Raw genomic sequence first — 25,826 nt, forward strand, 5'->3', positions numbered from 1 at the left:
GACATGGCTGGGGTTCAAACCTCTAACCTCCCATACTCCTGATGGTCACTCTAACCACTACACCATCAAGTCTGGTTACAGTCAGAAGGTACAAAGCTCTGTTGAGTGATTGAGTACAGTACTCTATCTCGTAAATGTATTTGACTAGAGTTACATTATATATGTTGTCTGCTATTTGCATCAATACTGAGACTGAGGTGTGCAGTGGTAGCCAATGTTCATTCCTTTTTATATGTTTAACCAAGATGGGTATGGATCAAGCATCCTCCAACATCAAACCCATTGCTGACGTCTTAATGATGATGAATTATAAAGTTATAGTTCTGGGTGTGTCTGGTTTTCTGGTTGTCTGTTTGGGCCAGTGGATGTCGATGTCTGACTTGGAACTGTGGTATGCAAGGTTTGAATCATGAAACCCATGCGTCACGATGTTATGACAACATGGCTGAAATAGGAAACAAGGATATAACCCCAGGCAGCTTGACATTTATCTGATATGAAAAGGGTGTGTGTGTGTGTGTGTGTGTGTGTGTGTGTGTGTGTGTGTGTGTGTGTGTGTGTGTGTGTGTGTGTGTGTGTATGTGTGTGTGTGTGTGTGTGTGTGTGTGTATATGTGTGTGTATATATATATATATATATATATATATATATATATATATATATATATATGTGTGTGTGTGTGTGTGTGTGTGTGTGTGTGTGTGTGTGTGTGTGTGTGTGTGTTGTTGGTTGTTATCTCCAAATGCAGGTTTCAGAAGGTGCAACGAAGCCCTCCCAGATCTCAAAGTATCTACCTTCGTGTGTGTGTGTGTGTGTATGTGTGTATATGTGTGCAAGTGTATGCACATGCAAGTTGATGATGTTGGTTGCTCTCTCCACACGAGGGAGGGTTTCAGAAGATGAAATGGAGACTGACCAGGTCTCAAAGTATCTACCGACGTTTATTGGCAGAAAAGTCTGTTTGTGTGTGCACACACAAACACACTCCGATTTATCGAAGTGCACTTTGTCAAGTGAGTTAGTTTGTTGTCATTTATTGTGCCCTAATTTGTGAGGGTGAGAAACTGGCAGTGTGGTGAGATGTAATACCTGGTATCAAATAACAGCCATTATAAAACGGCCTCTTCCGTCACATGAACTGTAAAATAATTTCAGCAAGCTCTGTTTTTGGAAAATAATTAATGATGTTTATTATATTTTGTAGTTATGACAAACATTGTTTACAAAGTTCGATGTTTATTTTTGTTTCTGATTAATGTTTTCTAAGTTGTATTTTCTCCCGTTTCACCCTCCTGGCCCATACAGGTTACTTACGCTCTGTACATCATTCGATGCCTCCCCTGGTATACCCGGTATTCTCACCTGGACCAATCTCTCCTCATGCAGTTGCAACACCTCAACCACATCCACTGACCCATTCTGCACAGCTTGGAAACTTGATTCCAGCTGGAGCTTTTTATGCAGGCCAGATGCCTGGACAGGGTTGGGTATGCCCAACGCTAGGTTCGAGCTTTTTCATGGGCCCAGCTACAACATACAGTAGCCTGCAAACCAATGTAGGCCAGGTATGGGATCATGCTTGTAATTTTCTGAACTTTAGAGCTGAAAGCAACCACACCTTCAAGCTTCCCATCAGACCTTAACCTGCGAGCAATTACTGAAGGTGTACGTATGTGGCATCTTATGCTTCTATATTGCAGGTTTCACAGCAGCTGTCTCGTCTCAATGTTAGCACATCACAAGGCATGATGCTGCAAGGGCAGCGTCCGGGCCTGTTCGCTGGATCTTGGGAGATGACACACAACACTTCCACGTCACGGGGCACCCCATCTTGGAAGTGAATCTCAAACCAACTGCCACTGCTGCTCGCTAAATAGCACGTGACTGTTCACTGAAAAAGAGCAACAACTCGTCCTCATCTCAGATGCATCCACCTCTGAACTCTATCCCAAGGCATTATCAACAGCATTCCGAACCAATGATCTGCATCTATCTATATTGTCTTTCCTGTGGAACCAAAAGGTGTGCGAATGGGTTCTGGTTCGATTCCCAAGCACCACCGCGAAGTGGGCCACAGTGAGCTGCTGTCGGCGGCAGAGAGAATAATTGTGTGTTCTCTTGGAGAAATTGACAATCATTACTGGATGATATTATTTATTTAATTTAACATTTAAATGTACATGTTTTACAGCTAGTTAAATGGTCTTAGTAGATGCCAATGCTATCCAATGGAATAATTAATTAATGAGGATTATTGTGGCAGCAAGACTCGGAACCGCTGCTCGAATTGTGAACATTCCAACGAGAAAAATTGGCGCCAGTTTGGAAAGTTGTGGTTTTTGAACAGTAAAGGAAATAGTTGTCATTTGTCACGTGAACAGAGAGACAACTCCATTGTAAATTCTACGGAATACTATAATAGCTCACAGGATGCAGCAGATAGTGGAAGCATGACCATTTGAATGTGTTTGTAAATCAAAAAACCAAAATATGAAACTGCACTGACTTCTGTAACTCTTTATTGGTTGACTTGCCACTCATTTTGATTCGTGTTATTTATTTCCTTCGAATCTGAGGCTCATCCAAATGCCTGTACGTAATACGTTGAATGACATCAATTCAATGTCCTTTTTATGAGACGATAGAGACGTTGTATTCAGATATTATTGTTGCCACGCTACTCCGCTATGTGCTACCCTGCTGTCAGTTGAACCTCGCTCTTCCGTGAGCCTCACTCTTGAAGAGAGGCGAATAGGAAAAAGAATATGGAGAGTATGAGGAAAAGAGGAAGCCCTCTTGCAACATCAAGATGAAACTGAAAAGCAGCACATGAAAAAAATATATACTCATTCCTTCCCAGGTCGAAAAACCAGTTAAAACCAGTACACATTTTCAACTGGTCTCTATTGGTTCTAATTGGTCTTTAACTGGTCTCTATTGGTTTCAACTGGTACCAGTTAAATTCAGTCAGAATTCCAATTTCCCAGTTGAAAAAAACCAGTAGCTCATATTTGTACCAGTTAAAGTCTTACTGGTTCCAGTTGATACCAGTTGCAATGTACTGGTTCCAGTTGATACCAGTTGCAATGTACTGGTCTCCCAGTTGATACCAGTTACAATGTACTGGTCCCAGTTGATACCAGTTAGTTAAATACAATTGTATTTCAACTGGTAATATATCACTCTATTCCAATTTCCATATTAAAACCAGTAAGAAACCAACTGGCTTTACTGGTACCAGTTGGCTACTGGTTTTCAACTGGTACCAGTTGACCAGTAAGCTACTGGTCTTTACTGGTTTTTTGACCTGGGTTGTTACACCTCACGCGATTGATGATTAACGATGAGATCGATATTTAAATTTAATTTGGGAGTTTAAAACTTTAGGCCAACATTAAACCTTCATGATGTGGATTTTTTTCAGTTTTCGACGGTATCTCATGTTGTGCGTCAAATTCCGGTGGAAGTGTCATGCGCAAGGGTGCGATGGACACCTTCGACCGGTAACTGGCACCTAAGTGTGTGCCAGCCACGCTCTTGTGTGACGCTCGAAGTCGAGGAAGCTGTACGAACAATGAACACCGTTCTTGCGGTCACGGCCTGGAGGCTGGACAGTAGGGGTCATCTGAGGGTGAAAAAAACGTTACCCCAGTCATAGCGAAGACTTAAATGTGCAGCACTATGAGCTGCTTCTTTGTTTGATGCTCAGCAAAGAAGACACAGAGCACTGGCAAAAACCATAGGTTGGCAACCAGAGCACAGGCTTTGATTGGCTGATAAATTTATATATAACTCGTATGGATCAGCACGCTTCTTGTGCCTCACCACACGTTTCTGCAAAGGTATGAGCATGTTTTACCATGTCTGCTTTCTCCAAGAGTGAGGGAAAGAGGGGGGGATGGTGGGTAAGGTGGGCCAAATATATTTTGTGCTCTGACTGAATATATATTGTAAATCAAAAGTCAGAAACCAACACATCTATCTATAATTCCAACAATGTGTGTGTGTGTGTGTGTGTGTGTGTGTGTGTGTGTGTGTGTGTGTGTGTGTGTGTGTGTGTGTGTGTGTGTGTGTGTGTGTGTGTCTGTGACCGCTGTTTCTCGACAACCACTGGTCCGATCTAATTGAAACTTGCCAGCTATATTGCTGGGGACCTGAGGATGTGCCTTTTCAAGGTTTGATATTAATCGGACAAGTGTTTCCCAAGTTATGGCCATTTATTTACCAAACCAATGACAGGACACGTTGCTGTGTAGGCCGGTGCGCGGCCGGCCGACGATGACGTCACGTGCCGTGCCGGTTACGATGGGAATTGGTGCCTCAGTTACCGTGGCGTAGGAGTGGCAATGGTCAATGGCTGCGAATGTGATGGCAAGTAAAGACAGGGAGGTAAACTTCATTTTAATTTGGATTTTAATTAACTCTGTGTGTGTGTAAGTATCACAGCAGTTGTTTTGGCGAATTTTGGCGAAAAGCCAAAATACGTTGGCGCTATTGAATAATTGGCCATTAAAACTAAATTGCGAATAATCGTAACTGCGATATGCAAACTTTAAGACTTCCGGATAGTGAGTGACGAGTTACTGTTTTTATGGACACTGTATTCTTTCTTTCTAGATTTCTGTACTTTCTCGATTTTCTGAAACACAATGCCTCAATCCAGTCATCGTTTACGACAGCGAAGGAACGGCCTGTGTGTTTGTTTGAAAGTTTTTTTTATTTTTTTTGGTTTGCATGCACGTACGGGCACGCGAGAGCGAAGGTACGGCCTGTGGTTGTTTCTGGCTTGCGGTTTGAAAGTTTTTTTTATTATTATTTTTAATTTTTTTTCGTTTGCACGTACGGCCACACACGTACGGGCACGCGAGAGCGAAGGAACGGCCTGTGTGGTTGTTTCTGGCTTGCGGTTTGAAAGTAATTTTTGGGGGGTGGGGGGGGGGCTTGCACGTACAGGCACGCATGTACGGGCACGCGAGAGTGAAGGAATGGCCTGTGTGGTTGTTTGTGGCTCGCGGTTTGAAAGTTTTTTTTTTTTTTTTATTCATTTGCACGTACGGCCACACACTACGGGCACACGAGAGTGAAGGAACGGCCTGTGTGGTTGTTTCTGGCTCGCGGATTGAAAGTTTTTTGTATTATTTTTAATTTTTTTTGGTTTGCACGTACGGCCACACACATACGGGCACGCGAGAGCGAAGGAACGGCCTGTGTGTTTGTTTCTGGCTCGTGGTTTGAAATTTTTTTGTATTATTTGTTTTGTTTTTTTTTGATTTGCACGTACGGCCACACACATATGGGCACGCGAGAGCGAAAGAACGGCCTGTGTAGTTGTTTCTGGCTCGTGGTTTGAAAGTTTTTTATTCTTATTTTTAATTTTTTGGGGGTTTGCACGTACGGCCACACTCATATGGGCACGCAAGAGCGAAGGAACGGCCTGTGTGGTTGTTTCTGGCTCGTGGTTTGAAATTTTTTTGTATTATTTGTTATTTTTTTTGATTTGCACGTACAGCCACACACATATGGGCACGCGAGAGCGAAAGAACGGCCTGTGTGGTTGTTTCTGGCTCGTGGTTTGAAAGTTTTTTTATTCTTATTTTTAATTTTTTGGGGGTTTGCACGTACGGCCACACACATACGGGCACGCAAGAGCGAAGTAACGGCCTGTGTGGTTGTTTCTGGCTCGCGGTTTGAAATTTTTTTTTGCATGTACGGCCACGCACGTACGGGCATGTACTAGTATATATATATATATATATATATATATATATATATATATATATATATATATATATATATATATATATATATATATATATATATATATAGAAACAACATGGCAGGATTTGTTAAAAAATTAAGACAAAGAAGATATGCATATATGTTAGAGACACCTCCATAGCCATTGACATTTGCTCCATTGTCATAAGATTTATACATTTACATATAATATTTTGGTCCATTACTGTGAAATAAATAAATAAATTTCAGCCAAGCAGGATCTGAACTCAGGATCCTCAGATCCCAAGCCACCATTCTAAACTTTAAACCCACACCAGGCATTGATTGTCCATGCTTGGTTAGAATCTTGTGTCTGACCTCCTCAGACAATACTCTGGTTTTCTTTCTTTTCTCCATGTTCATTGTGTTTCACACAATGACACAAAACAGCAGAATGACTCATTTTCTCGCTTCAAACTGGTTGAATGAGTGATTTTTATGTTCCAGGCACCCGCAACTCACCACAGGTGAGCTCAATTCCAAAGTAAAGGAGAATCACCTGCTTGAAATCTAATTATTTCTAACAACTTCTAAAAGTTGCCAATCATATTGTCCGGGCCATTTTAGGATTTCTGTGTGAAATAAGCGAAGATTTAGTAATTTTTTTTCCAGCTTTTTTGTTTTGTTCCACTGGAAACCAAAGAAACATATTTGTGGATACCTAAAGATTTTTTAAATTTCAACAATTTTCTGGAAGAAATGGCTCGTTATTTGAAAAAAGTGCAAGGGTGCCAATATTTTTGACCAATACTGTATATATGTATATATATATATATATATATATATATATATATATATATATATATATATATATATATATATATATATATATATATATATACAGTATGTTTGTTTATGAATTTATGAAGTGTTTATAAATTGCTTCCTGCTTATACACTGCCTTGTGGTCTTCACAGTCATCCGATCATGCTTTAAGAAAGAATTTTTTTCAAAATCAACTCTCCGGGATTTCTATTTTTCATACTAAGTTTCACAGAAATCTGCATCGCTAAGTATATTTTTTCACGGACAGATACTATTATAAGTGGCGACTCCTGGTACGCACCTTTTTTTTTTTCTCTCTCTTTGTTGCAGCGTCTCCGAGCAACCACAAATACGTGCCCTTCATGAGCCAGATGTCACAGAGGAGGGTGTGGGCCGGCCTGGAATGGCAGGCACACACTCCAAGCACGAGGTTGTTTGTCCGAGCTCTGTCCCGCTATCCTACGGTACCACGGCTTCGTTCCTTCCTGCGATCATTGTTTTGTTGATGCACAACGTGACCTGGACCTTCTGAGATTTTGAATCGTGCTGTTTATTGTCATAATGGCGGTTGGTGTGATGTATTTTCTCGTTCGTTTTGTGATGGAACAGTCAAACGTAATGACAGGGTGTGCAGATTTTGTGGAATCTTGTCCAACAGGATGAACCTGGTTAGAGAACCGACGAGTTAAGAAACTCGTGTAAGGTGACACACACACACACACACACAATAATTTACCCACAATGATACGTTTTGATGCAATGTTGTAAAATTTAGGAGGCAATTAATAGCACGGAGTGAGGAATTCTCGACAAGCCTTCATCCAGATGGATCTGAAGAACATATGCTGATGCATTCCATAGAATGTCCTTATTTTATGGATGATAAAGGCAAACAGGAAAACATTTTTTGCAACCTGAACTGAACATAAACAACGATCTGAGTCGCAACAAACACTTTCCGAAACGTCGCACGTCCGCGACAATGGTGTGAAAAAAGAGTGTGGAGCTTGATCATTGCGGCTTGGCCATCCCCGGATTGGCGCGACTCTCGAGACGTTACCATGACGACCGGAGTCAACAAAGCGGGGCGTGGCGCGCGGGCAGGTGGGGCATTGTGAGTTGTACTTCAAACGACTCCCTCTTTGCTTCCTTTTGTATTGTCAGAAGAGGAGAACGAGGTGAATCCGAACTGCTTCCTTTTTTTTTATCTTTGTTTTTCTTCATTTAAAAAAAACTTCTTTCGGTGTTTTTTTTTTTTTCTTATTTTAAACTTTGAAAATATTTTTCTTTTCCATTCCAACCGTTTATTTTGCTCCAAACGATCTTTACGCCCAAAATCTGGCACAGACACTGCGGAGTTTGTGCGAGAATTTGAACGTTCTTCACTGCTGTCTCCATCAACGGTCCTGGGCGGTGTTCCTTCTGCCTCCAAGTTGCTTATTAAAATAACCCCGAACAATGGCTGCCGAAGAGGACTACAGCACACAAATAGAACCGAAGATCCTCGAGAAATACAAGATAATGAAGTGTCTCGGGAAAGGGGTAAGTGATAAGTGCGAACAGATCTTGCTGGGTTTGAACCCCAAACCTCCTTCCTTTCCCGACTCCGTTTACCCCATCCTACTCCTGTTGTTGGTGCAAATTTTGTACAGATGGTGCAACAGCGTGTGATGTGTGGTGTATCCCCCGGGTTAGAATAAAGGGGTAAATAATAACAACATGAAAATGAAAATAAGGAGGAGGAGGAAAAAAGGAAATGTTTATCTGGAAAGCTTACCTGCTCCAGGTGGTCACCCTTTTAATGAGCGATTCTAAATGTGGATGCTTGATCACACCTGAATGTATTGCTATCCGAGTTTAATCATTCCAAAGCAAGGTTGATCGAGAGGTCGAGAGGAGAGAGAGGAGATGAGAGAGGAGATGAGAGAGGAGAGAGGAGATGAGAGAGGAGAGAGGAGGAAAAAGGATAAATCAACCAAATAGAGCGGTTACCGACACAACAATTCAATAAGTTTGTGAGTGATTATGATGTGATGATGTTTATGTTTGTGAGTGATTATGATGTGATGATGTGTGTTGTTTGTGAGTGATTATAATGTTCTGATGTTTATGTTTGTGAGTGATTATAATGTTCTGATGTTTATGTTTGTGAGTGATTATGATGTGATGATGTTTAGTGTTTGCGAGTGATTATGATGAACTGATGTTTATGTTTGTGAATGATAATGATGTTCTGATGTTTGTGAGTGATTATGATGTGATGATGTCTATGTTTGTGAGTGATTGTGATAAACTGATGTTTATGTTTGTCAGTGATAATGATGTGATGATATTTCGTGTTTGTGAGTGATTATGATGTGATGATGTTTATATTTGTGAGTGATTATGATGTGATGATGTTTGGTGTTTGTGAGTCATTATGATGTTCTGATGTTTATGTTTGTGAGTGATTATGATGTGATGATGTTTGGTGTTTGTGAGTGATTATGATGTGATGATATTTCGTGTTTGTGAGTGATTATGAAGTGATGATGTTTATATTTGTGAGTGATTATGATGTGATGATGTTTGTGTTTGTGAGTGATTATGATGTGATGATGTTTGTTTTTTGTGAGTGATTACAATGTGATGGTGTTTGGTGTTTGTGAGTGATTATGATGTGATGATCTTTTGTGTTTGTGAGTGATTATGATGTGATAATGTTTATATTTGTGAGTGATTATGATGTGATGATGTTTCTGTTTGTGAGTGATTATGATGTTCTGATGTTTATGTTTGTGAATGATTATGATGTGATGATATTTAGTGTTTGTGAGTGATTATGATGTTCTGATGTTTATCTTTTTGAGTGATTATGATGTGATGATGTTTGTTGTTTGTGAGTGATTACAATGTGATGGTGTTTGGTGTTTGTGAGTGATTATGATGTGATGATATTTAGTGTTTGTGAGTGATTATGATGTTCTGATGTTTATATTTTTGAGTGATTATGATGTGATGATGTTTGTTGTTTGTGAGTGATTATGATGTTCTGATGTTTATATTTGTGAGTGATTTTGATGTGATGATGTTTGTTGTTTGTGAGTGATTACAATGTGATGCTGTTTGGTGTTTGTGAGTGATTATGATGTGATGATATTTAGTGTTTGTGAGCGATTATGTTGTGACGATATTTCGCGTTTGTGAGTGATTATGATGTGATGATATTTCGTGTTTGTGAGTGATTATGATGTGATGATGTTTATATTTGTGAGTGATTATGATGTGATGATGTTTGTGTTTGTGAGTGATTATGATGTGATGATGTTTATATTTGTGAGTGATTATGATGTGATGGTGTTTGTGTTTGTGAGTGATTATGATGTTCTGATGTTTATATTTGTGAGTGATTATGATGTGATGGTGTTTGTGTTTGTGAGCGATTATGATGTTCTGATGTTTATGTTTGTGAGTGATTATAATGTGATGATGTTTGTTATTTGTGAGTGATTATAATGTGATAGTGTTTGGTGTTTTTGAGTGATTATGATGTGATGATATTTAGTGTTTGTGAGTGATTATGATGTTCTGATGTTTATATTTTTGAGTGATTATGATGTGATGATGTTTGTTGTTTGTGAGTGATTATGATGTTCTGATGATTATGTTTGTGAGTGATTATGATGTTCTGATGATTATGTTTGTGAGTGATTATGATGTGATGATGTTTGGTGTTTGTGAGTGATTATGATGTGATGGTGTTTGGTGTTTGTGAGTGATTATGATGTGATGGTGTTTGGTGTTTGTGAGTGATTATGATGTGATGATATTTCGTGTTTGTGAGTGATTATGATGTGATGATGTTTATATTTGTGAGTGATTATGATGTGATGGTGTTTGTGTTTCTGAGTGATTATGATGTTCTGATGTTTATGTTTGTGAGTGATTATGATGTGATGATGTTTGGTGTTTGTGAGTGATTGTGATGTTCTGATGTTTATGTTTGTGAGTGATTATAATGTGATGATGTTTGTTATTTGTGAGTGATTATAATGTGATAGTGTTTGGTGTTTTTGAGTGATTATGATGTGATGATATTTAGTGTTTGTGAGTGATTATGATGTTCTGATGTTTATATTTTTGAGTGATTATGATGTTCTGATGATTATGTTTGTGAGTGATTATGATATGATGATGTTTGTTTTTTGTGAGTGATTACAATGTGATGGTGTTTGGTGTTTGTGAGTGATTATGATGTGATGATATTTTGTGTTTGTGAGTGATTATGATGTGATAATGTTTATATTTGTGAGTGATTATGATGTGATGATGTTTCTGTTTGTGAGTGATTATGATGTTCTGATGTTCATGTTTGTGAGTGATTATGATGTGATGATATTTAGTGTTTGTGAGTGATTATGATGTTCTGATGTTTATATTTTTGAGTGATTATGATGTGATGATGTTTGTTGTTTGTGAGTGATTATGATGTTCTGATGTTTATATTTGTGAGTGATTATGATGTGATGATGTTTGTTGTTTGTGAGTGATTACAATGTGATGGTGTTTGGTGTTTGTGAGTTATTATGATGTGATGATATTTAGTGTTTGTGATTGATTATGATGTTTTGATGTTTATATTTGTTAGTGATTATGATGTGATCATGTTTGTAGTTTGTGAGTGATTATGATGTTCTGATGTTTATATTTGTGAGTGATTATGATGTGATGATGTTTGTTGTTTGTGAGTGATTACAATGTGATGGTGTTTGGTGTTTGTGAGTGATTATGATGTGATGATATTTAGTGTTTGTGAGTGATTATGATGTGATAATGTTTATATTTGTGAGTGATTATGATGTTCTGATGTTTATATTTTTGAGTGATTATGATGTGATGATGTTTGTTGTTTGTGAGTGATTATGATGTTCTGATGTTTATATTTGTGAGTGATTATGATGTGATGATGTTTGGTGTTTGTGAGTGATTACAATGTGATGGTGTTTGGTGTTTGTGAGTGATTGTGATGTGATGATATTTAGTGTTTGTGAGTGATTATGATGTGATGATGTTTGGTGTTTGTGAGTGATTATAATGTGATGATGTTTATGTTTGTGAGTGATTATGATGTTCTGATGTTTGTGTTTGTGAGTGATTATGATGTTCTGATGTTTATGTTTGTGAGTGATTATGATGTGATGATGTTTGGTGTTTGTGAGTGATTATGATGTGATGATATTTCGTGTTTGTGAGTGATTATGATGTGATGATATTTCGTGTTTGTGAGTGATTATGATGTGATGATGTTTATGTTTGTGAGTGATTATGATGTTCTGATGTTTATGTTTGTGAGTGATTATGATGTGATGATGTTTGGTGTTTGTGAGTGATTATGATGAACTGATGTTTATGTTTGTGAGTGATAATGATGTTCTGATGTTTGGTGTTTGTGAGTGATTATGATGTGATGATGTCTATGTTTGTGAGTGATTATGATAAACTGATGTTGATGTTTGTCAGTGATAATGATGTGATGATGTTTGGTGTTTGTGAGTGATTATGATGTGATGATGTTTATTTTTGTGAGTGAGAATGATGTGATGATGTTTATGTTTGTGAGTGATTATGATCTGATGATGTTTCATGTTTGTGAGTGATAATGATGTTCTGATGTTTGGTGTTTGTGAGTGATTATGATAAACTGATGTTGATGTTTGTCAGTGATTATGATGTGATGATATTTCGTGTTTGTGAGTGATTATGATGTGATTATGTTTGGTGTTTGTGAGTGATTATGATGTGATGATATTTAGTGTTTGTGAGTGATTATGATATTGTTACGGCTGTGGAAATTCGCAAACCACCATTCAGTTCCCGTAGGTGAGATAACTCGAAGTACATGTGTAGTTAGCCCCAAACCCGTTGAAAAGAGGGAATTTATGTGATTCATTCGGGCTGCGACGCTTTGAGATAGCCGTTTGTCTGTTCTATCTTTATTTTGAACCAACCACGTCTCAACCGCCATCACACAACAACCATCACGCCAGCCATCGTCACCAACTGCAACCACGCTCCAACCCTCGGACAACAACAACGCCAACAGCCACGACCTTTACCTTCACAACTGAATCCCACATCATCGCATCACCCTCATTCCCAAACGGCACCATAACCATCAAACCACCACCGAAAACCCTCCACCACCCTCACCTCTCTCCTTCTACGGCCATTCCCTCACCACCTGTGAACTCTGAGCGTCGGGCTGTCTTGGGCCCGTTCAGCGATACGCACCGAGCCGCGAGCGCAAATAGCGGCCTTTCTGAGGAAAATTCACATCACAAACTCTGCACGCCCACTTCCCCTCCATCCAATTAGCAAGTGCGGAGCGGCTTGGCCCCGCCTCCAGGCGCGTCTGTGTGAAATCGATATATGCAAATTCTAGGATCAGGGGAGATTCACGCCCCTTTTCCTCTGACCAATTGGCGAGCGTGGCTCCGTCCCCGGGGTCATCCTGATCTGAATATTTGCATATTGTTTTCTCCTGCCGGCCTATAAAACGGCGAGCGCAAGGCGAATCAGGGCACAGTCGAGTCGGGTGGAGAGTGAGTCGAGTCGGGTGGAGAGTCAGTCGATCGGTGTGGAAGAGTGAGTCGAGTCATCGGTGTGGCAGAAAGTCGAGTCGGGTGGAGAGTGAGTCGAGTCATCGGTGTGGCAGAGTGAGTCAGTTTTGGTTGGAGAGTGGAAGAGAGCCGGGGGAGAGTGAGTCGAGTCATCGGTGTGGCAGAGTCGAGTCAGGTGGCGAAGTCATTGGTGTGTCATGGAGTTGGGTTCTGGAGTCGGCTGAGAAGAGTTGCGGGAAGGGGCAAGGAGCTCGGGTCCGAGGCGAGAAGGATGGCGGTCGGCGACGAGGTCGCGGTGTGGGATCGCTCGTCCCGGGACCCAAGCCAGCCAGCCATTCTCCCTCCCCCAGGGCATCAACAATTCCCCCTTTCCCCCGTGCTGAGATAGTGCAACAAGGGGGGCCCCGTTCCCACCCCACTCCAAACGTCGTGCCAATGAAACCCGCCAAGAAGCACGGAGTCGGGGCACAACCACGCGGCCACATCGGCGGCTCGTCCACCAACGCGTCACGAGGACGCGGGTAGGACCCCCCCCCCCCCGGTCTCGCGGGCCTGGCCGCTCCTTCAGGTCACGCGCGCATATTGGCCTACAGGCCTGTCTGCCCCCTTGTCTATGAGGGTGGCTTCTTTCCTTTGCTTTTGAGTAAATGTGTGTTGGCGCCGTCTGTAAAGTAGAACTGTATAAGTGTTGCCGTGTGTGCGCGTAGTCGGTAGTAACTCTGCGTCGTTGTTGCTTTTGTTTTTGTTGCAATATGTGCATTTTGACTGTTTGGCTGTCTACGTGTGCTTTCCGTGTACCGGGAAATAAATGTGCTTTGTGTGAACTGTTTTCCCATTTCGCTTCGTCTTTTCTTTATTGACCCTCCATCCTGCTTCACGTAAAGGGTTCGTAGTGGGCTTAATACGCCCAGTAATTAAACGGAACCGTCGAGGCCGACGATAACACCGCTCGGTTATCACTGTAGCACGGAACAGACCGCTTAAGCGGTTCGTGTCCGGAGTCGACCTGCGTTGAGGTACGATCGCCCGGTTTACCATCCGTGTGGGTACTTAGGTAGGTCGAGTTTGGCGAACAACCCTATCCTACGCGGGTGGCCGATTGGCACGATTGTGGTGAGGTCGAAAGGCCCACCCGTGACTGGCTCCGGGCGATAGTTCCCGGAGGGTCACGACTGAATTGTCCGTCCGGTGGGCGACGCGGTCGCGATTCGAGTGACGTGGCCGTCCGCACGCCGGCGGGCGCGAATTCGCAACAATATGATGAGGTTTATGTTTGTGAGTGATTACGATGATCTGATGTTTATGTTTGTGAGTGATTATGATGTACTGATGTTTGTGAATGATTATGATGATCTGATGTTTATATTTGTGAGTGATTATGATGTGATGATGTTTGGTGTTTGTGAGTGATTATGATGTGATTATGTTTATGTTTGTGAGTGATGATGATGTGATGATGTTTGGTGTTTGTGATTGATTATGATGTGATGAGGTTTATGTTTGTGAGTGATTATGATGATCTGATGTTTATGTTTGTTAGTGATTATGATGTGATGCTGTTTGGTGTTTGTGAGTGATTATGATGTGATTATGTTTGGTGTTTGTGAGTGATTATGATGTGATGATATTCAGTGTTTGTGAGGGATTATGATGTGATGATATTCAGTGTTTGTGAGGGATTATGATGTGATGATGTTTGGTGTTTGTGAGTGATTATGATGTGATGATATTTTGTGTTTGTGAGTGATTATGATGTGATGATGTTCGGTGTTTGTGAGTGATGATGATATTATGAGGTTTATGTTTGTGAGTGATTATGATGTGATGATGTTCGGTGTTTGTGAGTGATGATGATATTATGAGGTTTATGTTTGTGAGTGATTATGATATCCTAATGTTTATGTTTGTGAATAATTATGATGTTCTTATGTTTATGTTTCTGAGTGATTATGATGTAATGATGTTTATGTTTGTGAGTGATTATGATGAACTAATGTTTATATTTGAGTTATTATGATGTGATGATGTGTATGTTTGTGAGTGATTATGATGTGATGATGGAAATGTTTATGAGTGATAATGATGAACTGATGTTTATGTTTGTGAGTGATTATGATATCCTGATGTTTATGTTTGTGAGTGGTAATTAATGTGATGATGTTTAAGTTTGTGAGTGATTATGATGAACTGATGTTTATGTTTGTGAGTGATCATGATGATGTGATGTTTATATTTGTGAGTGATTATGATGATGTGATGTTTAGATTTGTGAGTGATTATGATGTGATGTTTATGTTTGTGAGTGATTATGATGTGATGATGTTTGGTGTTTGTGAGTGATTTTGATGTACTGATGTTTATGTTTGTGAGTGATTTTGATGTACTGATGTTTCTGTTTTTGAGTGATTGTGATGATCTGATGTTTATATTTGTGAGTGGTAATTAATGTGATGATGTTTAAGTTTGTGAGTGATTATGATGAACTGATGTTTATGTTTGTGAGTGATCATGATGATGTGATGTTTATATTTGTGAGTGATTATGATGATGTGATGTTTAGATTTGTGAGTGATTATGATGTGATGATGTTTGGTGTTTGTGAGTGATTTTGATGTACTGATGTTTCTGTTTGTGAGTGATTGTGATGATCTGAGGTTTATATTTGTGAATGATGATGTGATGATGTGTTTGAATGATTCTGATGTTCTAATGTTTATGTTTCTGAGTGATTATGATGTGATGATGTTTGGTGTTTGTGAGTGATTATGATGTGATGATATTTTGTGTTTGTGAGTGATTATGATGTGATGATGTTCGGTGTTTGTGAGTGATGATATTATGAGGTTTATGTTTGTGAGTGATTATGATGTGATGATGTTCGGTGTTTGTGAGTGATGATGATATTATGAGGTTTATGTTTGTGAGTGATTATGATATCCCAATGTTTATGTTTGTGAATAATTATGATGTTCTAATGTTTATGTTTCTGAGTGATTATGATGTAATGATGTTTATGTTTGTGAGTGATTATGATGAACTAATGTTTATATTTGTGAGTTATTATGATGTGATGATGTGTATGTTTGTGAGTGATTATGATGTGATGATGGAAATGTTTATGAGTGATAATGATGAACTGATGTTTATGTTTGTGAGTGATTATGATATCCTGATGTTTATGTTTGTGAGTGGTAATTAATGTGATGATGTTTAAGTTTGTGAGTGATTATGATGAAATGATGTTTATGTTTGTGAGTGATCATGATGATGTGATGTTTATATTTGTGAGTGATTATGATAATGTGATGTTTAGATTTGTGAGTGATTATGATGTGATGTTTATGTTTGTGAGTGATTATGATGTGATGATGTTTGGTGTTTGTGAGTGATTTTGATGTACTGATGTTTCTGTTTGTGAGTGATTGTGATGATCTCATGTTTATATTTGTGAGTGGTAATTAATGTGATGATGTTTAAGTTTGTGAGTGATTATGATGAACTGATGTTTATGTTTGTGAGTGATCATGATGATGTGATGTTTATATTTGTGAGTGATTATGATGATGTGATGTTTAGATTTGTGAGTGATTATGATGTGATGATGTTTGGTGTTTGTGAGTGATTTTGATGTACTGATGTTTCTGTTTGTGAGTGATTGTGATGATCTGATGTTTATATTTGTGAATGATGATGTGATGATGTGTTTGAATGATTCTGATGTTCTAATGTTTATGTTTCTGAGTGATTATGATGAGATGATGTAAATGTTTGTGACTGATGATGATGAACTGATGTTTATGTTTGTGAGTGATTATGATGTGATGATGTTTAGTGTTTGTGAGTGATTATGATGTTCTGCTGCTTATGTTTATGAATTATTATGATGAACTGATGTTTATGTTTGTGGGTGATTATGATATCCTGATGTTTTATAATTTGTGAGCGATTATGATGTGATGATGTTTGGTGTCTGTGAGTGATTATGATGTGATTATGTTTGGTGTATGTGTGTGATTATGATGTCCTGATGTTTATGTTTGTGAGTGATTATGATGTACTGATGTTTATGTTTGTGATTGATTGTGATGTGATGATGTTTTGGTGTTTGTGAATGATGATGATGTTTGGTGTTTGTGAGTAATTATGATGTCCTGATGTTTATGTTTGTGAGTGATTATGATGTGATGATGTTTGTGATTATGATGAACTGATGTTTATGTTTGTGAGTGATTATGATGTGATGATGTTTGGTCTTTGTGAATGATTATGATGTGATGATATTTGGTGGTTGTGAGTGATTATGATGTGATGCGGTTTATGTTTGTGAGTGATTATGATGATCTGATGTTTGGTGTTTGTGTGTGAATATGATGAACTGATGTTTATGTTTGTGAGTGATTATGATGTGATGATGTATATGTTTGTGAGTGATTATGATGTGATGATGTTAGTTGTTTTTGAGTGATTTTGATGTGATGATGTTTATGTTTGTGAGTGATGATGATGAACTGATGTTTATGTTTGTGAGTGATTTTGATGATCTGATGTTTTTATTTGTGAGTGATAATGATGTGATTATGATGTTCTGATGCTTATGTTTGTGAGTGATTATGATGTGATGATGTATCTGTTTATGAGTGATTATGATGAACTGATGTTTATGTTTGTGAGTGATTATGATATGCTGATGTTTCTGTTTGTGAGTGATGTGATGATCTGATGTTTATATTTGTGAGTGATGATGAAGTGATGATGTGTGTGAATGATTATGATGTACCGATGTTTTTGAGTGATTATGATGATCTGATGTTTATATTTGTGAGTGATTATGATGTGATGATGTTTGTGAGTGATTATGATGAACTGATGCTTATATTTGTGAGTGATGATGAAGTGATGATGTGTGTGAATGATTATGATGTACTGATGTTTGTGAGTGATTATGATGATCTGATGTTTATATTTGTGAGTGATTATGATGTGATGATGTTTGTGAGTGATTATGATGAACTGATGTTTATGTTTGTGAGTGATTATAATGTGATGATGTTTATGTTTGTGAGTGATTATGATGTGATGATGTTTGTGTTTGTGAGTGATTATGATGTGATGTTGTACATGTTTGTGAGTGATTATGATGTTCTGATGTTTATGTTTCTGAGTGATTATGATGTGATGATGTATATGTTTGTGAGTGATTATGATGAACTGATGTTTATGTTTGTGAGTGATTATGATATCCTGATGTTTATTTTTGTGAGTGGTAATTAATGTGATGATGTTTAGGTTTGTGAGTGATTATGATGTGATGATGTTTATGTTTGTGAGTGATTATGATGTGATGTTGTACATGTTTGTGAGTGATTATGACGTTCTGATGTTTATGTTTCTGAGTGATTATGATGTGATGATGTTTATGTTTGTGAGTGATTATGATGAACTGATGTTTATGTTTGTGAGTAATTATGATATCCTGATGTTTATTTTTGTGAGTGGTAATTAATGTGATGATGTTTAAGTTTGTGAGTGATCATGATGTGATGATGTTTGGTGTTTGTGAGTGATTATGATGTGATGATGTTTGGTGTATGTGTGTGATTATGATGTCCTGATGTTTATGTTTGTGAGTGATTATGATGTACTGATGTTTATGTTTGTGATTGATTGTGACGTGATGATGTTTTGGTGTTTGTGAATGATGATGATGCTTGGTGTTTGTGAGTAATTATGATGTCCTGATGTTTATGTTTGTGAGTGATTATGATGTGATGATGTTTTTGTTTGTGACTGATTATGATGTGATGATGTTTGGTGTTTGTGAGTGATTATGATGTGATGTTATACATGTTTGTGAGTGATTATGATGTTCTGATGTTTATGTTTCTGAGTGATTATGATGTGATGATGTTTATGTTTGTGAGTGGTAATTAATGTGATGATGTTTATGTTTGTGAGTGATTATGATATCCTGATGTTTATTTTTGTGAGTGGTAATTAATGTGATGATGTTTAAGTTTGTGAGTGATCATGATGTGATTATGTTTGGTGTTTGTGAGTGATTATGATGTGATGATGTTTGGTGTATGTGTGTGATTATGATGTCCTGATGTTTATGTTTGTGAGTGATTATGATGTGATGATATTTGGTGGTTGTGAGTGATTCTGATGTGATGCGGTTTGTTCTGTGAGTGATTATGATGATCTGTTTATATTTGTGAGTGATGATGATGTGATGATGTTTGGTCTTTGTGAGTGATGATGATGATCTGATGTTTATGTTTGTGAGTGATGATGATGATCTGATGTTTATGTTTGTGAGTGATTATGATGGACTGATGTTTGGTGTTTGTGAGTGATTATGATGGACTGATGTTTGGTGTTTGTGAGTGATAATGATGTGATGATGTTTGGTGTTTGTGAGTGATTATGATGTGATGATGTTTGGTGTTTGGTGTTTGTGAGTGATAATGATGAACTGATGTTTATATTTGTGAGTGATTATGATGTGATGATGTTTGGTGTTTGTGAGTGATTATGATGTTTATGTTTGTGAATGATTATGACGATCTGATGTTTATGTTTGTGAGTGATTATGATGGACTGATGTTTGATCATCCTCGAGATGTCTCCACAACTTGATTGGAGTCCATCTGTAGCCAATTCAATTCACTGCACATGATTTAGGAAGAAACACACCTTTCCATACAAGGTCCCACAGTTCACAGTGCATGTCAGAGTAGAAACTCTACCATGAAGTCCAAGGAACTGTCAGTTGAATCCCGAGATAGATTTGTGAGGAGGCATAGATCTGAGGAATGGTATAAAACAATTTCACGAGTGTTCAATGTTTCTAAGAGCTCCATCAATAGGAAATGGAAAGAACATGGAACTACCCAGACTCTTCCTTGAGCTGGCCGTCCAGCCAAACTGAGCAACTGGGCAAGAAGGAACTTTGTCAGGGAGGTGACCAAGAACGTAATGCCCATTCTGACAAAACTACAGAGTTCCATGGTTGAAATGGGACAACCTGCCAGAAGGACAACAATCTCTGCAGCACTTCACAAATCTAAGCTTTATGGGAGAGTGACTAGAGAGAAGCCGCTCCTGAGAAAAAGACACATAGCATCATGCCTCGGGTTTGCAAGAGGCAAGTGAAAGACTTGAGAGGTTGCGGCAAAAGATTCTGTTATCTGAGATGAAAAGTGAACTCTTTCGCTGAAATGAACAATGGATGGAGGTCCTCAATGCCAGACATAAAATCAGAGCCATATCCTGAGACATATCACGTGCTTTTGACATGGTCTGGCACCCTGCCCTACTCACCAAACTCTCTTCCTATGGTATCCAAGGCCATCTCCACTCGTGGCTCGCAGACTTCCTCTCCTTTCGCAGTCACCGTGTTGCCCGAAATGGAGTTCTCTCATCCCCCCTTCCTGTCCAGGCTGGAGTTCCTCAAGGTAGCGTTCTGGGCCCTGGTCTTTTTCTGGTTTTTATCAATGATCTCTCCGACTCTCTGTAAAATTCTCTTTATCTCTTTGCTGATGACTCCACCCTCTGCCGTACCATCTGTCATCCCTCAGACCGGCAAGCAGCAGCTTCTTTTACTCACTGCAGTTCTGGATAAAATCACAAACTGGTCCAACACATGGAACATGTCTTTCAATCCAGACAAATCTTACACTCTCACTATGTCTCTCTGAAAGGACCGTTTATACCTACCCCCCCCCCCCATCTACTTTCTCAGCAATCCTCTTGAAGAAGTCCTTTCATTCAAGCTTCTGGGTCTCACTATCTGCCATGGTCTTTCCTGGGAAAGCCACATTTCCAACCTGGCCTCCAAAATGACTGGGCATCCTGTCATGCAAAGTCCATTCTTGGCCCTCCTGAGCTCCTGACCACTTACAAAGCTTTTGCTACAGCCTGATGGAGTACTGCTCTCCCCTCTGGGCTGGTTCTCCTGCCTCCCACCTTTATGCTATGGAAACCAAGGCATTTAGGAACATTGGTATCTCCTGCAGTGAGGCTCAGACTTTGGGACTCTCGATTTCTCACCGCAGGCAGGTCGGTGGTCTTTCTGTCTTCTACTGTCTCCTCTCTGGTCTTGCCCCCCCTGCTCTGTCTGCGATATGTACCCCCCCCCCCCGATATTTCTGCAGGGCGCTCAAGGTCCGCCAACAACCCCCTTCTCGTAGAACTACCAGAATCATGAATCACTGCTCACCTTCACTCTTTCATTCCTCTTTTGTCCCACTTTTGGAATAAACTCCCACACTCTCTTCAATCCCATTCTTCCCTCCAGGTCTTCATAACAGCTGTTCACCACCACCTCTTATCTTACACCATCCAAAACGATGATCTTTTCTACCCCCGTTAATCCACCCCAAAACCACATCATTCAAATTCCCTGCCTTCCTTCCCAAAAGTTCCTTGTTGTGTAAGGTCCTGAAAGTCCCTGTGGTGTCCATCTTGTATACCCTGTGTTCCCCACCCCAATCCCTCTCCCTTCCACAGATCTCCTAATGACTCTATTCCCCACCGTTTTGTCCTTTCCTCTCCCGCCGCTCTTGTCTCCTGCCCCCCTTGTTGTGCGTTGTGTGTTAGCTTTCATACGTGCCTCGCCAATGTATACAAAAGGAAAAAATCAAAGTGCTACATCTGGCTGAAACCGAGCACAACTCATCACCCATCTAACACCTTCCCGACAGTGAAGCACGGTGGTGGCAGCATCATGCAATGGGGATGCTTTTCAGTGGCAGGGATTGGAAGACTTGTAAAGATAGAGGGAATAATGAATGGAGCCAAATACAGGCAAATCCCTGAGGATAACCTGCTTCAGAGTGTAAAAGACATTATACTGTGGTGAATATTTACATTCCAACAGGACAATGACCCCAAACATACATCCATAGCAACACTGGAATGGCTTCTTAACAAGAACATGAAAGTCCGTGAGTGGCCCAACCAAAGCAAAGACTTGAACCCCGTTGAGAATCTGTGGAAAGACTTGAAGATTGCTGTTCACCGACGCTCCCCATCCAACTTGGCAGAGCTTGAGTAAATCTGCAAGGAAGACTGGGAGAAAATCCCAAAATCCAGATGTTCAAAGCTGATACAGACGTACTCAAGGAGACTCAAAGTTGTAATTGTTGCCAAACGCACTTCTACAAAAGTAGTGACTCAGGGGGATGAATACTTATTGACGCCAAGACATTTCAGCCTTTAATTTTTGATTAATTTGTAAAAATTTCGAAAAATCTGTTTTCATTTTGTCATTATGGGGTATTTTGTGTCAATCAGCGACAAAACATTAAAATGTATCCGTTTAAAATTCAGACTGTAACAACAAAAATCGAGAGGTGTGAATATTTTCTGAACGCACTGTGTACATCAAGGCTTCTGAATAAAAAAGCTTAGCTTGCAATGTGTTTGGACAAAATATGCCAAACATCAAATTTTGCACCATTGATGTTTCAACATGAAATATGTGCTGACACGTACAAAAACTTGGATTTATCACTGAATGAGAAAAATTTCAATTTATCAAGTCAATTCAATCAAATTAATTAATGAGTGCAACCTATCTCTCAGCTGTTGTCAAAATTTGAGATTCTGATGGAATTAGACCAGAGATTTGTGAAATTTTGACCCCTTCGTTACCTATGTAATGTTACCAATGAAAACAGCAATTATAACCAACGTTGTAACGTTACTAACCAAGCTGTACCATTACTAACCAATGTAAAATTAATACAGATGCTGGTCAGTTAACACAAGACAAATCTTGAATGCATGGAGCAAAGTTCAAACAAAAGAGGGCAATATGAACCAATTATTTTCCACGAGCAAATACAACCCGTCGCTTCACTGATGGGGTTGTTAAAGGGGGGGGGGGTGGGAGCGAGGAATGGAGGGAAGAGGGGAGAGTGAAGCTTCAACAAACATTTATATTGACTGTGGGAGAGAGGGGTGTGAGGAGAGAGGGGTGTGAGGAGAGAGAGGTGTGAGGAGAGAGAGAGAGAGAGAGAGAGAGAGAGAGAGAGAGAGAGAGAGAGAGAGAGAGAGAGAGAGAGAGAGAGAGAGAGAGAGAGAGAGAGAGAGAGAGAGAGAGAGAGAGAGAGAGAGAGATATAGATATAGATATAGATATAGATATAGATATAGATATAGATATAGATATAGATGAATGAGAATATGTTATGTTTAATGACCAAACACAAAAAAAATTATCATGTCAGAACAGCTGTACACACACCAACACAACAGAGTTTCGAATGTTAACCACAGACACATCTGCAAAAATGTTAATATCCCATTTCCAGAAAATTTGCAGGAACATTAACCAAAATAAATCACTGAAAACATGGAAGTACTGCTCGCGTACGACCTAATGATCCCATTGAGCATGGACATCGAAAACAAAGCGTTGCAACCATATGTCGTACTTTGGTGCAAAAAGAGAAGAAGGCATTGCTGAATGAGGTTTTAATGTCAGTGATTTGGACTGAACAATGCAGAAATTGAAGAAAATGACCAAATACCAAGACCTCAAGAATGAACTGAAAATATCCTGGAATCTGAAGAATGCCAAAGTTGTACCAATGAAGGTTGGAGGGATGGGAATGATGACAAAGAACCTCACAGAGATATTAAAAACCATCCCTAGGGATATTATTACAAACTACAGTTGTAAGCTGTCCGGGGCTCAGTAACGATCCTGAAGAGAGCCATCGGCACAAAACTTTGAGAACATAAAACTTCACAGCTTGGTCCATGAATCGTGACCCCTTACCGAAATGAAGGTGGATACTTTGAGCTCACCCTGGGAGGACTCCATTCCACATTCTGAAACTCGCATTTGGACACACACACACACACACACACACACACACACACACACACACACACACACACACACACACACACACACACACACACACACACACACACACACACACACACACACACACATCACTTCCAGGTATTTGCGTCATCAATGCGTTCCTGGAAAACATCGTTCAAATGTAACTTCAAAACCCCATTGATTACCCCCGCCACCGAAGGTGAAGGAGGTTATGTTTTCACCCGTTTTTGTCTGTTTGTCTGTATGTTTGTTTGTATGCAGGATATCTCAAAACGTTGTGGACGGTTCGGATGAAATTTTGTGGATGGGTTGGGTGTGCAACAATGACGAAGTGATTCGATTTTGGTGAAGATCCGGATGCGGATATTAGAATTTTAAAAGTGATTCCTCACAATTAAGAGATCGGGCCAAAAGTGATATGTAGCATGATATCTGAAAAAGTTGTGGATAGGTTCGTACGAAATTTTGTGGACAGGTTGGGTGTCTGACAATTACGAAATGATTCGATTTTGGTGAAGATCTGGAACCGGATATGGTTACGATAATTTTTTTAATGATTCTTCACCATTGAGAGATCAGGCGAAACTGATACATGGCACGATATCTCAAAAAGTTGCGGACGGATTCCGACGAAACTTTGTGTACAGGTTGGGTGTGTGACAAGGACGAATTTATTCAATTTTGGTGAAGATCCGGATCCGGATCCGGATACGATAATTATTTAATTCTTAAAGTGATTCTTCACCATTGAGATATTGGGCTAAAAACGAGATATAGCACGATATTTGAAAAATGTGTTGGGCTGGATATGTTCTGGTGCATCAGGCATTGCGTGGCGGAGGATGCGCTCTACCGGGTGCCCTTCTAGTTATTTTTCGTTGCACTGAATTAAGTTCTTTCCATTACACTTAATAAAGCAAGCTAAGCCTGGTGTTGGCTTAGTGATTAGGGTGGTGTCTTGGGATCCTCTGGTCCTGAGTTTGAGTCCTGTTTGTCACTGAATTAACACCAGGGCGTTGACTCAGCCTGTCATCCTTCTGAGGTCGGTGAAATGAGAACCAGTGTACTGGTAATCGGGTACTGCATCAGTGGCACAGCTGTGCCCCGAACCAATGATGCAACCAGCAGCCAAAAAGGCAGCACATGATGGGAATGAAACCAGCTCAATGAACATGGTTAATTGTGGCACATTCCTAAATCTTTTGATAACTCAACATTTTTAATCACAACTGTTTTGAGAACTATATTAAGTGTAATGCTTGGCAATTTCACATTTCTTATGTATATATGGAGATGAAGGGACCATAGTCTTGCTTGCTTAAAGTAAATAGGTATATAGATTACAAATGTTTGAATTGGACAAATGAACACTTCTATAGTGTTGGAACTGCTGCTGAGTTAAAATCTGGAGCTTAAATTTTGCAATTCAGCTTAGTTTAAGAGATTCTCAAGGTTATCACATGGGCGGAAATGAAATAAAGCCATGAAGGCTAGCGTCTCTGGGTGTTTATAAGCATTGCAATGTGCCCAGTGATTTGTAGCTATGATGAACAGGCATTCAATAATATGAGTGAGCAAAGTGAAAAATAAACTTTATCATGAAGAAATTGTTGCGGTCTATCCAAAGTCAGGGCATGGTTGAGCAGGCCAAAAAACATGGCGGCTTCAGACCCCCGCGAGGTAACCCTGGAAATGCCTTAAGATCCCAAAGAGCAAGGTGGCCGTAGATTGCCTGAAAAAGGATATAATTAAATAAGGCCGTTAATCATCTTTAAAAGCGGTGTTTTAATTAACCCAAACACCCAATTTTCACTCTTGCACTTC

The 25,826-nt window shown here is 39.5% G+C and overlaps 1 protein-coding gene and 1 long non-coding RNA gene across 2 annotated transcripts in view; both read left to right on the forward strand.

The window, feature by feature from the left end:
- Window positions 1–816: 816 nt before the first annotated feature.
- On the forward strand, window positions 817–2,501 carry LOC147017251 (uncharacterized). The gene is made up of 3 exons (XR_015049411.1): window positions 817–1,013; window positions 1,306–1,565; window positions 1,701–2,501. It is a non-coding gene; the product is annotated as an uncharacterized LOC147017251 (long non-coding RNA).
- A 5,116-nt stretch (window positions 2,502–7,617) lies between these two features.
- LOC147017252 (mitogen-activated protein kinase 15-like) overlaps window positions 7,618–25,826 on the forward strand; it is a 34,291-nt gene continuing 16,082 nt past the window's right edge. Inside the window, exons 1-2 of the mRNA XM_085846712.1 lie at window positions 7,618–7,721; window positions 7,891–8,085. Of these exons, the coding sequence (XP_085702838.1) occupies window positions 8,002–8,085 (84 nt within the window). The 5' untranslated portion in view covers window positions 7,618–7,721; window positions 7,891–8,001. The remainder of the gene's footprint in view (window positions 7,722–7,890; window positions 8,086–25,826) is intronic.

Source organism: Eptatretus burgeri, chromosome 11 (assembly GCF_056783735.1).
Source record: "Eptatretus burgeri isolate ZD-2024b chromosome 11, Ebu_testis_v1, whole genome shotgun sequence".
Classification (NCBI taxonomy): Eukaryota; Metazoa; Chordata; class Myxini; order Myxiniformes; family Myxinidae; genus Eptatretus; species Eptatretus burgeri.